General features: G+C 40.7%; 1 protein-coding gene across 1 annotated transcript; it reads right to left on the bottom strand.

The window, feature by feature from the left end:
• On the bottom strand, positions 534-3,293 carry LOC109221601. The gene is made up of 4 exons (XM_019386070.1): positions 2,965-3,293; positions 2,379-2,526; positions 924-2,273; positions 534-815 (listed from the first exon to the last, which is right to left on the bottom strand). Exons 1-4 carry the CDS (start codon positions 3,291-3,293, stop codon positions 534-536), a joined length of 2,109 nt encoding a protein of 702 aa, XP_019241615.1.

The raw sequence follows: 15,207 nt of genomic DNA, 5'->3' as shown, positions 1-15,207 counted from the left end.
CCTAAGTAACTCCTGATTGACTATTTGATAGTCTTTAACCCATTTGAAATGAAACAAAGGGCTAACGAACGTGAATAGATGGCAATTAGCAGCTTTTAGAGCTCCCATTTTGCTTAGTTATTTTTCGTAAAAGTGGGCAAATATCATAAGTCCAAAATAGTTTGAGTTTGGTCGATGCCAAGGTGTGACACCAACTCATACCACTTCATCAATCTTATGAATGTTATTATGCAATTGTCACTATTTCAGTAATTTTTTATTTTGTGTAATTTGGTTGTATAATATTAGCCAAAGATAAATTTCACATGGAACATATGACCAGTGAGGATTTAATAATTCATACGATGGATACCAACTTGTTTGGAAATTTAAGCATTATTACTACTATTATTATTGTTATTATTTCACCTTGCTATTTTTTTTTTTTTTTGGTAACTAACAATTTTATAATTGCGTAAATCTTTACAAATCCATAGCCCGCTTATAACTCAGCAGCTATAATCTTACAAAATCCAAAACCTACATAACTAGTTCTATGAAAAAATGAAATGTTGCACCAAACTACTATTCCCAGTGGTGGCTCTCACATTACAAATGTAGGCTACTTCTCGCGCAATACTATCAACTCTTCTGCTTCTCTTTTTAAACAATCTCAGGTTCCTTTCGATCCAAGTGACATGACTTATCTCAGCATAAACCATCCTGTAGAGTTGAACTCTATGAGTCATGCCTTTAGCCCATTGTATCACCCACTGCACATGTTGATCCCAGTTGTCTCTTACCACATCTTGTCTCTGCATCCAATGAAGGATTTTCTGCCATACTTCTTTTGTAAAGCAACAGTTCACAAACAAATGTTCCCTGGTCTCATCATGGTTTTGACATAAAGGGCACTTTGAATCCACAATTACACCCCATTATACCAGCCTATCTGCTGTGAGTAATTTCTCATGCAAATGCAGCCACATGGTAAATATAGCATTTGGTCTAGCCTTGTTTTGGAACATCAAACACTTCCAAGAAACTCTTGGTCTATCTCTTAGTAACTGGAGGTAAAATTGGCTGATCATACTCTTTTTAAGATATTGCTTATGCTGCACTTGCTGAAGAGTTGTTCTAGCACTTAGAATCTGTCTAACCATCCAGCTTGCTTGTTGAGGGATTGCCATCTCTTCAAGTTGTTTGTCCTTGATATAGAAAGCATGAATCCATTTGATCCATAGTCGATCCTGTTTATGTGCTACATCCCAGCAAAATTTTGCTAGTGCTGCCTTGTTCCACAGCTGTAAATTAATCAAGCTTAGGCCCCGTTGATTTAGGCGTACACATTCTGTCCATGCTACCAAAGCTTTTTTTGTGATTACATTTACCCCAGACCAAATGTAGCTCCTGCAGTAAGACTCAATCATTTTCAATACTTTTGTAGGAAAATTGAGCAGTTGTGACCAGTAAGATTGAATGCCAAACAAAACAGTATGAACAAGTTGTACTCGACCAACATATGATAGTTTCTTTGCTGTCCATAAAGAGATCTTTGCAACTATCTTCTTTACCAAAGGATACCATTGCATCAGTGAAAGCTTCTTGGTAGCAAGAGGGATACCAAGATATTTGAAAGGCAGTTCTCCAATTGTGAAGCCCAACTTCTGTATAATCTCCATTCTTACATTCTGAGGAACCCCCCCCCCCCCCAAATACACTGAGCTTTTCCTCAGATTGGCTTGCAATCCAGAAACTTGGGAGAAGTGACTAAAACATCCATGAATATGAGAGATAGAAGAAAGGTCACCTCTGGCAAACAATAAAAGATCATCTGCATAGCTGAGGTGTGTAATTCCTAGCTTTGCACATCTTGGATGGAATCTGAAACATTTTACCTCTTTTAGGTTATTAAGGCTTCTACTGAGATATTCCATTACTATTGCAAACAAGAAAGGGAAGATAGGGTCTCCTTGTCTCAGACCTTTAGCAACATCAAAAGGTGGGGTAGATTCCCCATTGAGCATGATAGTATAGTTAACTGTAGGAACACATTCCATTATCCATACCACAAACCTCATAGGAAATCCCAGCTCAATCAGGACTTGTTCCAGAAAACTCCACTCAACTGAGTCATAGGCTTTTTGAAGATCAATCTTAATCATGCATCTGTCAGAAATGTTCTTCCTAGTATAAGCTTTCACTAACTCATGTGCTAATATGATGTTATCAGCAATTCTCCTACCAGGAATGAAGCCAGCTTGTGCCTCACAGATGACAGAGGCAATAACTTGCTATATTCTGGCTGTTAGCACTTTAGATATCAGTTTATATAGCATGGTGCAGCAGGCAATTGGCCTGTAATCTTTTATTGTGCTAGGACTGGGTATTTTAGATACTAGTGTGAGAGTAGTACAGTTTACAGCTTTATATAGTTTCCCAGTATTAAATAACTCTTTGATAGCTTGAATAACTTCATCCTCAATGATCACCCATGCCTTTTTAAAGAAATAGGCATTGTATCCATCTATTACAGGTGCTTTATCACTATCAATAGCACAAGCCAGCATAGACCTCAGCACAAAGAGCAATTTTTTGTTGTTGTGCTAAGACTGGTCCATTTTCATAATCAGTCTATTAATGGCAGGGAGATAATGAGTTGTTGATCCCATTAATAACTTGTAGAATTCAATAACTTCTTGCTTTATGCTGTCAGGATGGGTAAGCTTAGCTCCTGTGAGTGACATAATCTCATTTAACTATTTTTGGTGACTTCTTTCCTTCATGATTGCTGCAAAATACTTGGTGTTTAAATCACCCAGTCTGATTCACTTCTCTAAACTCTGCAGTATACTCTTTTCTTCTTCAAGCAGTGAATCATTACATGCTGCAGTGATCTTTCCTTGTACATTTTCTAAGTTCACTCTAGCATGTTCAATCTTCAAGCAAATAGTTCAAAATTGTTCATTATTTAGTGTTCTGAACAGTGGCCTTAGAGCCTTCAACTTCAACCAGATGTTCTTCATCTTGCAAGTAGCATATGACTGTCCGCAAATTCTTTCCACAATATCAGCAAAACTATCATGCTCAGCCCATATGTTGAAGAATCTAAATAGTAGTTTGCCAGGTTTTGAGACTAAATGAAGGGTGAGTATCATGGGGTTATGATCAGAAATAAATGGCAGGCCATACTCAGTAGTCACATGACCCCACTGTATCATCCACTCAAAGTTACCAAGTGCTCTATCAATCCTACTGCATACTCTTCTGCACCATATTGTTTGTTTGACCATGTGTAGTACTCCCCTGTCCATGACAGCTCATTTAGAGATAAAGAAGTCACACACTCAGCAAAATCTTGGACTTCTGTATAAGTGATAGGGTTACCCATAAATCTTTCACTTGAATACAGCACATCATTGAAATCCCCACAGTAGCCAAAGTTTGGTAATTTTTACTGCTAGATCCTTTAGGCCTCCCCACAATTTTTTCCTTTGCTCTAGAGTGTTATATCCATATATAGCTGTAACTTCACAATCTACCACCCCCATCCTATCTTGCACCAGACAATGAATAAATTGAGCTTCAGAACTTAGCAAAGTAATAGTGTACCATTGGGAATCCCATGTAAACCAAACTCTCCCATTTGGAGCATATTGATAATTTGTAACATAGTGCCACCCTGGGATTACTCTAAGCATGATCCTGCTAGCATTATATTCTTTGACTCTTGTTTCAATTATAACTGCTAGCTTTATTTTCTGGCTACTAATATACTTTTTTAACTCTTTTTGTTTATATCTCTTATTTACACCTCTAATGTTCCAGAAAAGCCACTTCATTAGCAAGTCATTCGACCCCTACCTTTATCAGGTGGTAAGGTGCTAGTACTTTAGTTTCCCCTTTCTAGTGGCTCAAAGGCATTTTTCATTGTTATAGCAGATAGTGCTGGGAAGTTTATCAGGTCCAGTTCAATCCTATTTTCTGCAGCTTTGCCTTTATCAATTGTTGACTCCACAATATGTCTATGATGTTGTAGAGGTGTTTGACCATTACCCTTCTGTACACATTCATGAGCATCCCTTGGTTGCACTTTTTCTTTGTCCCGTGATCCTTTTTGGCCTTGTTGCTGAGGAGTATCTTGTATCTGCTGTTGAATTTTATCATCAGGTTGATTATCCTGATTATCTCCTCTATTCAATGGACCTTTGCATCTCCACTCCATAGTGACTTTCTTAGGCTCTCTTCTCCTGCCATGTTGCTTCTCCTGCTGCTTATGTTGATGTTGTTCTATACCACATTTGTGCCCTACCACTAGACATTTCTGACAATACTCAGGTTTCCAGTCATACCTGACTGGTTGTGTGAAAGTTCTACCATTAGGGTCCATAACTGTTAACTCTACAGGCAAATCTTTAGTGATATTCACTTGTATCAACATCCTTGCAAAGGATACTCTAGTTTTCTTTGCATTACACTCATCTGCATAGATAGGAGTACCTATTGCACTAGCCACTCGACTTAAAGAGTCATGACCCCAACAATTCATAGGCAGCTTAGGAAATTGAACCCATAGAGGAATTTCAATGGGAAACTCCTCATTAAAATCAAAATCTGGTGTCCAAGGCTTTAGAATGATAGGGTTGTTGTTAAACGTGTATGGCCTGGAGTAATAGACTTCCTTCATATCATCTTCATTTTTGAATTTGATGATGTAGTAGCCCTCCTCATGCAAGTACAATTCAGGATCAGCAACATTTGCCCAATTTACCCCAATAAATCGCATCATAGCATTGAACCTGGTGTTTCCCCAATTATATAAGCTATCACAACACTCCTACACTTCTCTGTTTCTAGATCTACTTCAGCTTTGTCTAATTGGACTACAATTTGGCCATCAATGAGTTGTGGAGGTATGTAGGCTAACGACATACCAATTTCAACTGCTCGATTCCTCTGAAATAGATTTGTCCATGGCTTAGTCTTCATAGCAGCTGCCTCATCAGGTTGTTCATTCTTCACAATCACAGTACTATTAGCATCATGCACCAGATTCACTGTTCCATTGGCTGGGACTATTTGCTCCTTACTTGCTTGTTGAATCTGCGGCTCCTCGATGTTGTTAACTTCAGTCGTTGTTGGAGGAGTGCTCAGATCTAGCTTCTTCTTAACTCTTGCACTCGTCGATGATGGTCCTGCTTCACAGTTCGTTTTCCCCATTTCCTGCACTACCACTGGTGTATCTAATTGCTCCTTCTCTTTGTCAACAGCTTAAATTCGTGCTCCTACAGAGCTACCGTAGATAGCCATGGGGTTCATTGTCACAGTCCAAAATCCACTAAGGGTCGTGATGGCACCGGACACTGCTGTCAGGCAAGCTAACCATAAATACTTAATTAAATTCTCGTTTAACTAATTGTGAAAACTATGATTTTCCTTCAATTTGGCTAGTAAAAGATAATCTTTAAAAAATAAATAAAAGAATGATTAGAAGTTAATACAGAATACCCCATAATTATCCCAGAACCCGGTGTCACAAGTGCATGAGCAGTTTCAAGGAAATAATGTAATACAACAACTGTCCGGAATACAAATTGGACAGAAAAGAAAATACAATACAATACTCTGAAGGAGACTCTGCTGGTTGCGGGTCATCTCGAGAGGTGCAGCTCACCTAAGTCTCCGTATCAACCATCCCGCTGCGCCCAACTAGGCCACTAGATATACATGTGCCTGTGCAATAAAAATGCACAGCAAGTGTAGTATGAGTACAAAAATAACGTGTACCTAGTAAGTATCCCGTCTAACCTCGAAGAAGTAGAGACGAGAGGTCGACTTCGACACTTACTAGTGGTCCAATAATAATATATTAATAATGCGAATAATCATGGATTTATTAAAAACGGCAGTAAACTTAAGTAAGTCAAGAAACAAGTACACATTCCTTTTTATATTTAGAAGTCTCCAAATTCATAATCTGTTATTTATCAATTTATCTCAGACCAGGGAGGCAATATCAATTTGTAAATCTCAAGCAAGCATTACAAGCATGCGCAAATCATGCCGAGGTCGGACTGCCCGATCCAATAAAAATTTAAAATGTGCACTGCCAGAGGGTCGAATGACGCGAACCATAGATGCATATATTATCCCGCTCGCGAATCAGACGTGCGACGCGGTCAAATATAAATAATAGAGTTACCCCGCTCGCGAATCATACGTACGACGCAGGTACTCATAGATACACACATTCAAATAGTCAATTAACAATTCATCAAGAAATAGTTATCCAAGAAAAAGTCAATTCTCTTTTAACGATTTAAGAAAATGAGGTTTAACCCTTTTTAGAAATTCTTTTACTAATTCGATATGATTTAGGAAATTTCAGTTGTCTATAAGATTACAAATGTCTATCGGAAACAGCCTCTCTGCCCTATCGGGGTAGGGGTAAGGTCTGCGTACACAGTACCCTCCACAGACTCCACTTTGTGGGATTTTACTGGGTAGTTGTTTTTGTTGTTGTTGTAAGATTATAAATATTTCAGGTATAGCATGCTTTTGGGTCCTAGACTACCCGGACTTAAACATAATAGTAGCTACGCACGGACTCTCGTCACCTCGTGCGTACATAGCCCCCACAAATAGGAGCACATAACCAATTATTTCACCTATGGGGACAATTCCCTCTTACAAGGTTAGAAAGGAGACTTACCTTGCTCCGAAGTCCAATAACCGGCTTCCAAGCCCCTTCCGACGACTCAAACCGATGCCCCAATGCTCCAAAACTAGCCAAATAACGGGCAAACCAATGAAAATACACCCTAATACTCATAACAATTCAATTTATATAAAATCCCAACTCCGCTCGAAAAGTTGACAAAATTGCCCTCGAGCCCACGTGCCCGGATTCCGAAAGTTTTCGAAGATAAAGTTTACCCCCAACCTCACGAACTCAAATATATAATTGGCTCTCAATTTCATGTCCAAAATCGTGGTCAAAATCCAAGAATACAAATTTCCAAGGTTTTCTTCAAAATCCCAAAATTTCTACTAATTTACATGATTTTCCATGTTAAAATCTAGATATAATCCAAGTAATTAACTTGCAATAGGTAGGAATCACTTACCTTGACATGGATGATGAAAATGGAGCTCCAAAATCGCTCCTAGGTCGTCTCCCATGGAGGAAATGAGATGAAATGAGCCAAACCCATTTCTTTACACTTATACACTGCTCAGACGACTCTACTTCGCGTTCGCGAGAACCCCATCGCGTTCTCGAAGAAGAAAATTCCCAAAAACCATTTTCCAAACTCTTCTCAAACAGCCTCTAGTGTAATGGCCATATCTTTTTGTACAAAACTCCAAGTGACAAATGGTTTAATGTTTTGAAAACTAGACACCAGGATCTACAACTTTCATGTTTTGGTTATCTCCCAATTCCTCATAGATTTTGAGATATAAGCTGCCATAGTCAGCCCTGTGCAACACAAATTTCTTCTTCATCTTCCCACACTGCCTGTAGTATACCAGCCATAACTTTCTGTACACTAATCCAAATGCTAAATGGTTTAATTTTCTGAAAACCAGACACAAAGGGCTACAAATTTTGTTTTTGGATTATCTCCAAATTCCTTACAGATTGCGAGATATGAGCCTCCAAAGTCAGACCTGTGCAACTGGGATTTCCTTCTTTGACAACGCGAGGATCCACTCGCGAACGCGAAGAACAGAGTCCCTGAAGCCAAATCCTTCTTCTCGAACGCGAGACGATCCTCGCGAACGCGAAGAACAACACCAGACACCATCATCAGCTATTGCAAAACAGCCCGAATTGTTTCGAAACCACCCCAAAACACACCCGAGGCCCCCGGGGCCCCGTACAATCACACAAACCAGTCCAATAACATAATGCGGACCTGCTCGAGGCCTCAAATCACATCAAACAACATCGAAATCATGAATCGCACCCCAATTCAAGCTTAGTGAACTTTAGAACTTCAAACTTCTACATTCGATGTCGAAACCTATTAAATCACGTCCGATTGATCTGAAATTTTGCACACAAGTCACATTCCACATTACAGACCTACTCCAACTTCCGGAATTGGACTCCGACCCTGATATCAAAAAGTCCACTTCTGGTCAAACTCCTCAAAAACCTTCAAATTTCTATCTTTAGCCAAATGACTCCAAAATGACCCACGGACCTCCGAATTCACTTTCGATCACGCTCCTAACACCAGAATCACAATACGGAGCTATTCCCAGACTCGAAATCCCAAACGGACATTGATAACATTGAAATGCACTTCAACCCAAACTTATGAAATTCTTCCAAAAATGCTAACTTCCACAATAGGTGCCGAAACGTTCCCGGGTCTTCCAAAACCCGATCCGAACATACGCCCAAGTATGAAATCATCATACGAACCTGCTGGAACCTTCGAATCTCGATTCCGAGGTCGTTTACTCAAAAATCTCATCTTAGTCAATTCTTTCAACTTAAAACTTCCGAAATGAGAATTCTCTTTCCAAATCAACTCCGAACTTCCCAAAATTCAATTCCGACCATACGTACAAGTCATAATACCTGAAGTGAAGCCGCTCATGGCCTCAAACTGCTGAACGATGTGCTAGAGCTCAAAACGACTGGTCGGGTCGTTACATTCTCTCCACTTAAACATATATTCGTCCTCGAACGTGCTAAGAACTGCGCTGGAGTTGTCCGAAATCACTGTTTAACACCTCGTGCACCTACCCGTGCTACTACAACCCAGTTGAGCATATTAGCTCGATCAATTCTGAAGATATTCCCTTTTATTCAAGCAAATAAGCTTAGAGCCCAATTCCAACATCCGGAATTCTCTACCAGGCCTGCTTCCAATATATGAACATCGTATCAATCACTGCACGAGGTACCAGAACATGAATTTATACCTTTGTTGAATTTACACCATGCACCACATCATTCACAGGCCCATAATAGTACTCTCTGATCATAATAGCCGAAATTCTCCGAATCTGATGCTCACAATGCACCCCATGACATATATGAGTGTTGTTCTAACTCTTACAATACCGCCACGACGGAAGAGGTGTGTAGAAATTCATAACCATATGTCGAATCGATAAATCGTTGAGTCTATTCTCCTGACAAGAACCATTACCTCATTCTGAACCAAATAGTGGTATTTGCTCTTTGATATACTTCACACAATCCGATTGCACTGACCCTAGATCCAATAATCTCGTCTCACCCAGTACGAACTGCTCAGGCAATAAGCCACTCCATACATTACCAAAAGTCTCATGTGATGCCACAACGTGCCAATAAGCTACAAACTTGAATGTGATACATAAGAAAAATGAACCCTGGAGGGGACTACTCAACTCACGCAACTAATATGAGCTTTCCTCAAAAAATGGGAAACAAAACACACAAAAGATAAAATATGAAAACTATATTCAACATCACACTGTTGCGGCGTGCAACCCGATCCAAACAACATACCTGACAACGCCAAACTATGCCTTATAAAAAGACACACACGGACGTTGCAAATATAGTCTGGGTATTTCTGCCCAGAGTCGAACCACAGAGAATTAACCTATCAATTACTCTTGTCAGATTTACTAGATTCACACAGTCAATTTTCCCAAACTTTGTACTTTACAATTGATGATATATCTAACAACTAAACTGAAAGTAAATAAAGCTGAAAGTTAACTAAACTTGCTTGTATATAATTGGAATAAGGTCTAAGGTAATGGTTTCCCCCGTTGTTGATTTCCTTGGTTGTATATGTCTTATAACTGTGACTTAGTTATCTCTATCAATCATGAACTCTCCAGCTACCATAAATCTTTTTCAAGCAATTATGATAATTTACTAGACGCACTCTCTCAAGTTACGCTAGCTAGATTCTCATTACAGTTCACTTAGATTGCACCCGAGGTATCGTTATCTCTAAACCAACCTCTAAACCCTCGGTTATGACTCTCGTCTATACTTCAGGAGTGATGTTGTTCAAACAGCTACCTAAATATGCACTCTCTATCAAGCAGATACATACTAAATAGGAACTGATAATTGAGGGCCCTTTCAATTAACCACAATCACAACATAGATGAACAAATAGAGATTAAAACCAATTCACAACTATATTAATTTAACAACCAAGTCATCCCCAACGTGTCACGACCCAATTCCCACCCAGTCGTGATGGCGCCTCTCGTGAAGACAAGGCCAGCCAACAGAACAATCAACACTACTTTTGACAATTTCTTAGCACAACAGGTTTAAACCATAGATATTGATTAATCATAAGTGCGGAAATAAACGTAACATAACGGGGAAAAACCATCCCAAACTCAGCCCGATGATCGGGGTGTCACAAGTCACGAGCTACTACAGAGTTGGTGAAAATACTACAAGTCTGGAAATATAGTCTGAAGATGAATAAAATATGCAGAAGATAAGGAAGAAAACGGGACTGTGGACGTCGACAGCTACCTCGTCTCTCCTAGTCCGCCCGGTCTTGAAGGAAATCAGCGCTCAGGTACGAACTCAGCTGTGCCTGTCTCTGCACACATTGTGCAGGAATTAATGTGAGTACTCCGACCCAGTGAGTAATAAAATTAAATAACGACTGAGAGCATAAAATCCCACAAGGGCACAAATAATGCTATCTCAAGCAACAACATCAGATAAACAGTAGAAACCAGTGAAATATAGGAAGGAAATCTCTTTGAAAACAATTAATAAAACAAGTATGCTCAAGTATGGTCAGCCATTGTTACCTGACCGGTCAGCCATTGTTACCTGACCAAACGCGTATTACAGTGCCATTGTTACCACTGGTCAGTCATTGTTACCTGACCAAACGCGTATAACAGTGCCATTGTTACCACTGTTCAATAATTAATCACTCTAGATGGGTACCCGCGCTCACTGTGGGTGTGCAGACTCTGGAGGGGCTCCTACAGCCCAAGCGCTATCAACAAGGCCTGAAAGCCTGAACAGTATGAATACGAGGCCTGAAAGCCTCCTCACCTCACTCATCATGCCCTCACATAAGGCCCTCGGCCTCAATCAGTCCAGAATAGTCAACAGCCCCTCGGGAAACAGTAAAGCAATGATACTCAGCTCAACAATAGTTCAAATATCAGTTTAAAACTCCAAGTTTGAGTAAATATGGCTGAGTTCAAGAAAACAGTGTAAATTACATGGACCGAGTTCAAATAATATTTCAAACAGTGAGGAAAATAGTGATGATAGTTCATAAAGAGTTCAAACAGTCGGCACTAAGCCCCAAATATGGCAATAAGCCCAAATCATAGTAGAAACAACAAGTCATTGCTAATACGCGGTAAAATATCATCCGGACTGGACCAAGTCACAGTCCCCAATAGTAAATGACCCCGCGCTCGTCATGGAACGCGTGTCTCATCTCAACATAGCACCAAGTTGTGCAAATCTGGGGTTTCAAACCCTCAAGACGTCATTCAAAATCATTACTCACCTCGAACCGGTAAAATCTCTAGCTCGCGACGCATTTGCCCCTCAAACCGACCTCCACGCCCGTCGAATATAACCAAAACCACAAGGAATACGTCACAATAGGCTAATGAATCATAACCCAATCGAAAAGACTCGAAAAATATCAAAAATCACGAAGTTGGCAAAACCCGAGCCCCGGGACCACTTCTCGAAAAATTACGAAATTCATATCACCGGATTCCTCGTCTCGCCACGAGTCCGTACATATCAAATTTACCAAAATCGGAGTCCAATTGACCCCTCAAATTCCTATTTTAAACTCTCATAAGTTCAAGCCCTAAACCACCATTTTTGACCTTTGATTCCTTGATTATTCAGTCTAAATCCATGTTTTTACACCATAAAATCGTATTCTAAGTCCAAGAATCCATACCTGATTAAAGCCCTCGAAACCCTCTTCAAAATCGCCTCAAAATTCTCAAGGTTCGGAGTCCAAAATGTTGTTCTTTCAAAAAAATTCGCGAAGAAGATAAATCTCACTTAACTGCCAGCCATTCCGCTTCTGCGGATATATTACCGCTTCTGCGACTTCCGCATATGCGGTCCACGTCCGCTTCTGCGGACTTTTCACTTAAGGCACCCACCGCTTCTGTGGTCCCTAATTCGCTTCAGCGGGACCGCCTATGCGGTCAAATCTTCCTTTCCTGCGGACTCAGACAAGGTCCCATAATTCCGCTTCTGCGAGGCCCAGCTCGCTTCTGCGAGACCGCACCTGCTGTCCAATAGCCGCAGGTGCGAAACACCAGATACCAGCAATATGAAACATGCAACAACTCCAAAAACTCTNTTTCCGTTCCTGCAAGGCCTAGCTCGCTTCTGCGAGACCGCATCTGCGATCTCCTTTCCGCAGATGCAGAAACACCTGCTGCAACCAAAAACCTGCAATTTTCCAACTTCAAATTTCTTCCGTTAGCCACCCTAAATCACCCCCGAGGCCCCCGGGACCTCAACCAAAGTTACCAACACATCTTAAAATATTATTCAAACTTGTTCCAATCCTCAAAACACGTCTAACAATGCTAAAACCATTAAATCACATCGAATTCAAGCCTAAGTTTCTTCAAAACTTCCGCAATACGCATTCGATCAAACTCGACCCAAAACATCTCCGAATGACCTGAAATTTTGCACACACATCCAAAATCACCTAACGGAACTATAGAAACTCTCGGAATTCCATTCCGACCCTCGGATCAAAATCTCACCTACCAACCGGAATTTGCCAAAATACTAACTTCGCCAATTCAAGCCTAATTCTACACCGGACCTCCAAAACAAATTCCGATCGCGCTCCTAAGTCACAAATCATCCCCCGAAGCTAACCGAATCTCCGAAAATCACACCCGAGCCCTCTAACCAACTAGTCAACTTCCGGTTGACTTTTCCAAGACAAGCTTTCCTTAGAGAGACTAAATGTCTCATCTCCTACCAAGACCAAACCAATCCAACTCGATTACCCCAAATACCGATAATGAAGCATAGAGAAACATAATATGGGAAAAACGGGGCGGTAACTCACGTGACGACGGGACGGGTCGTCACACAACGGGTTTCACCAAAACCTTAGATTAAAGTATTTAGCTACTCATGACAATAGAAGATAAAACCAACAGATTATTCATAATGGAAGAATTGCAATAAAAATAGAAGAGAATAGAAAACTATGATATTTTGGATGATCTCTCACACTTGTTCTTCTTCCAAAAGTAATCTCAAAACTAAGCCTCCCCTATTGTGGGCGATTTTCTACATCTTATAAGGGTTTTACACCAAGTTTCCCCGAATTGACACTTTGATCCCTGAACTTTCCGCGTCCTGCCGCGGTCCTACCGCGGTTACGCCAGGACCGCGGCCAGAATGGCCTTCAGAATCTGCAGCAGTGTTCTGCCGCGGTCCTACCGCGGTTACGCCCGGATAGCGGCAGACCAGCTTCAGTTCTGGCTTTGTCCCTTCGCTTGGTGCACTTTGTGGATATTGTATGATTGGCCTCCTTTTCTCCGTAATTGATCCCAAAATTACTCCACAAACTTCTTTTATTGGATATAGCCTGCAAATCATGAAAAGCACTAATCAGAGCATTTGGTTATCACTTTTTTTACCGTAAAAGCTATACAAAAATGTGGTTCTTTAGGGCCTAATTATAGTCTAATTTACCTATTATCAATACCCGTGACGGCGTGCCACCCGATCCACACATAAAAATTCACATAAGGAGATATGCATCGAGCTAAATTGCTTATTACTACTAAATACCGAATATCGGTCACAAGCACGCTAAGTGCATAATACCATCCCTAGGGAGACAGATAGCGCCATATGCTACAAAACTCAAGCACAACTGAGGTCACATAACATCATCTCTACGCGGAACCTCAACACATAAGAAATTTATCAAGCCGTCAGCTCACACGACATAATATAACATTACATGAAATAGCCGACGACGAGATAACATCCAACGTCCAAACACTCCTCCATAAGGAGTGCTATGCTGAAATATACACATCTGGCCTGATATAGGGCCCATATTCATATTTAAATCCACCCACCGACCTCGAGCCGATTCTAACCGCACCGTACTAGGATAATAACCTTCCAAGGGTTCATAATACCCCCTTTTCCCATAACTCAGAAGAACATCCGTCATGATCGGAGAAGACCCCCACAGTCCACAACCCAATAAATCGAGTACCCTCCAGGCATTAATTCTAAAATTAACGATATCGCTACAATCTTCATACTTAGTTTAATTCTTCAATCAATCAAGTGACTTCATGTCACCTTTATGTAATCTTCCCGTGGAACACGCTTCCACGACTTTTTGCACCGGGTGACAAGTCTGCACACCTATACCACCGGCCACACTAACGATGTGAAGCAAATCAAGGATCCGCAAATCAATACACGAAGCCTCTTGCACGAGGCACTGATCTCAGGTGACGCTGAAGACAATACCATCTTACTCCAAACATCCAAATCCCCTTCATGCTCGTCCGAGATCGTTACATCCTCGTCAAACACCGAACCGCAACCTTGATCCTCACCTTCAAATTTCATACCGCTCACTGCACCTAACAAGCCAATATGCGATAGTACAAGAATTTTATCATAATTCCTAAACCACTAATATGGTAAGCATTTCATCACCTAGAAACTTTTTACTTAACTCATTCCAAGAGAACCATAGCAACACGCGAGTAACTTCTCATAACCGTAGAACATTCAAATCCTCAAGTAGTGGTCTAACCATCATAACCCTTCCGGGATCTGCCTACACATAACATGCCATAATACTTGAATACTTCCAAATAAAATCAATTACGGCGGGCGTCGAGCCTCGCACATACCACCACCACTATGCTAATTCAACCATGGCTAACCAATCTAACTTCTTCTAATTCATCGTTAACTTGCCTTAGAGATAATAATAGCTCCATTCCTTACATCACCAACCTAAATCCGCACTCACCTTGAGTGACCCCATTCCATGAGACCACATTGTCTCCCTACCCATGAACTTTTTTATACCCTCCTTGCATGCACATTCGCATCTTCAACTGATACACCCATTCTGATAATTCCTCTACGAATCCGAAGTCTTTTTCTCTTTTTCCTCCCAATGCTACACTGCAAGTCGAAAACATCATAGAACATTCCGAGCCTCT

Source organism: Nicotiana attenuata, chromosome 2, assembly GCF_001879085.1.
Source record: "Nicotiana attenuata strain UT chromosome 2, NIATTr2, whole genome shotgun sequence".
Classification (NCBI taxonomy): domain Eukaryota; kingdom Viridiplantae; phylum Streptophyta; class Magnoliopsida; order Solanales; family Solanaceae; genus Nicotiana; species Nicotiana attenuata.
The sequence above is the reverse complement of the archived record's forward strand: the minus strand, read 5'-3'. Positions and strand labels throughout refer to the sequence as shown.

Excerpts from the sequence above, each read along its gene's own strand:
- LOC109221601 (XM_019386070.1), bottom strand. The coding sequence starts at position 3,293 with ATGGACAGGGGAGTACTACACATGGTCAAACAAACAATATGGTGCAGA. Across the intron at positions 2,527-2,964 it reads TTGAAGGCTCTAAGGCCACT|TGATAAAGCACCTGTAATAG; the intron begins GTTCAGAACACT and ends TGCTATTGATAG. Across the intron at positions 2,274-2,378 it reads ACTGTACTACTCTCACACTA|CAAGTTATTGCCTCTGTCAT; the intron begins GTATCTAAAATA and ends GCCAGAATATAG.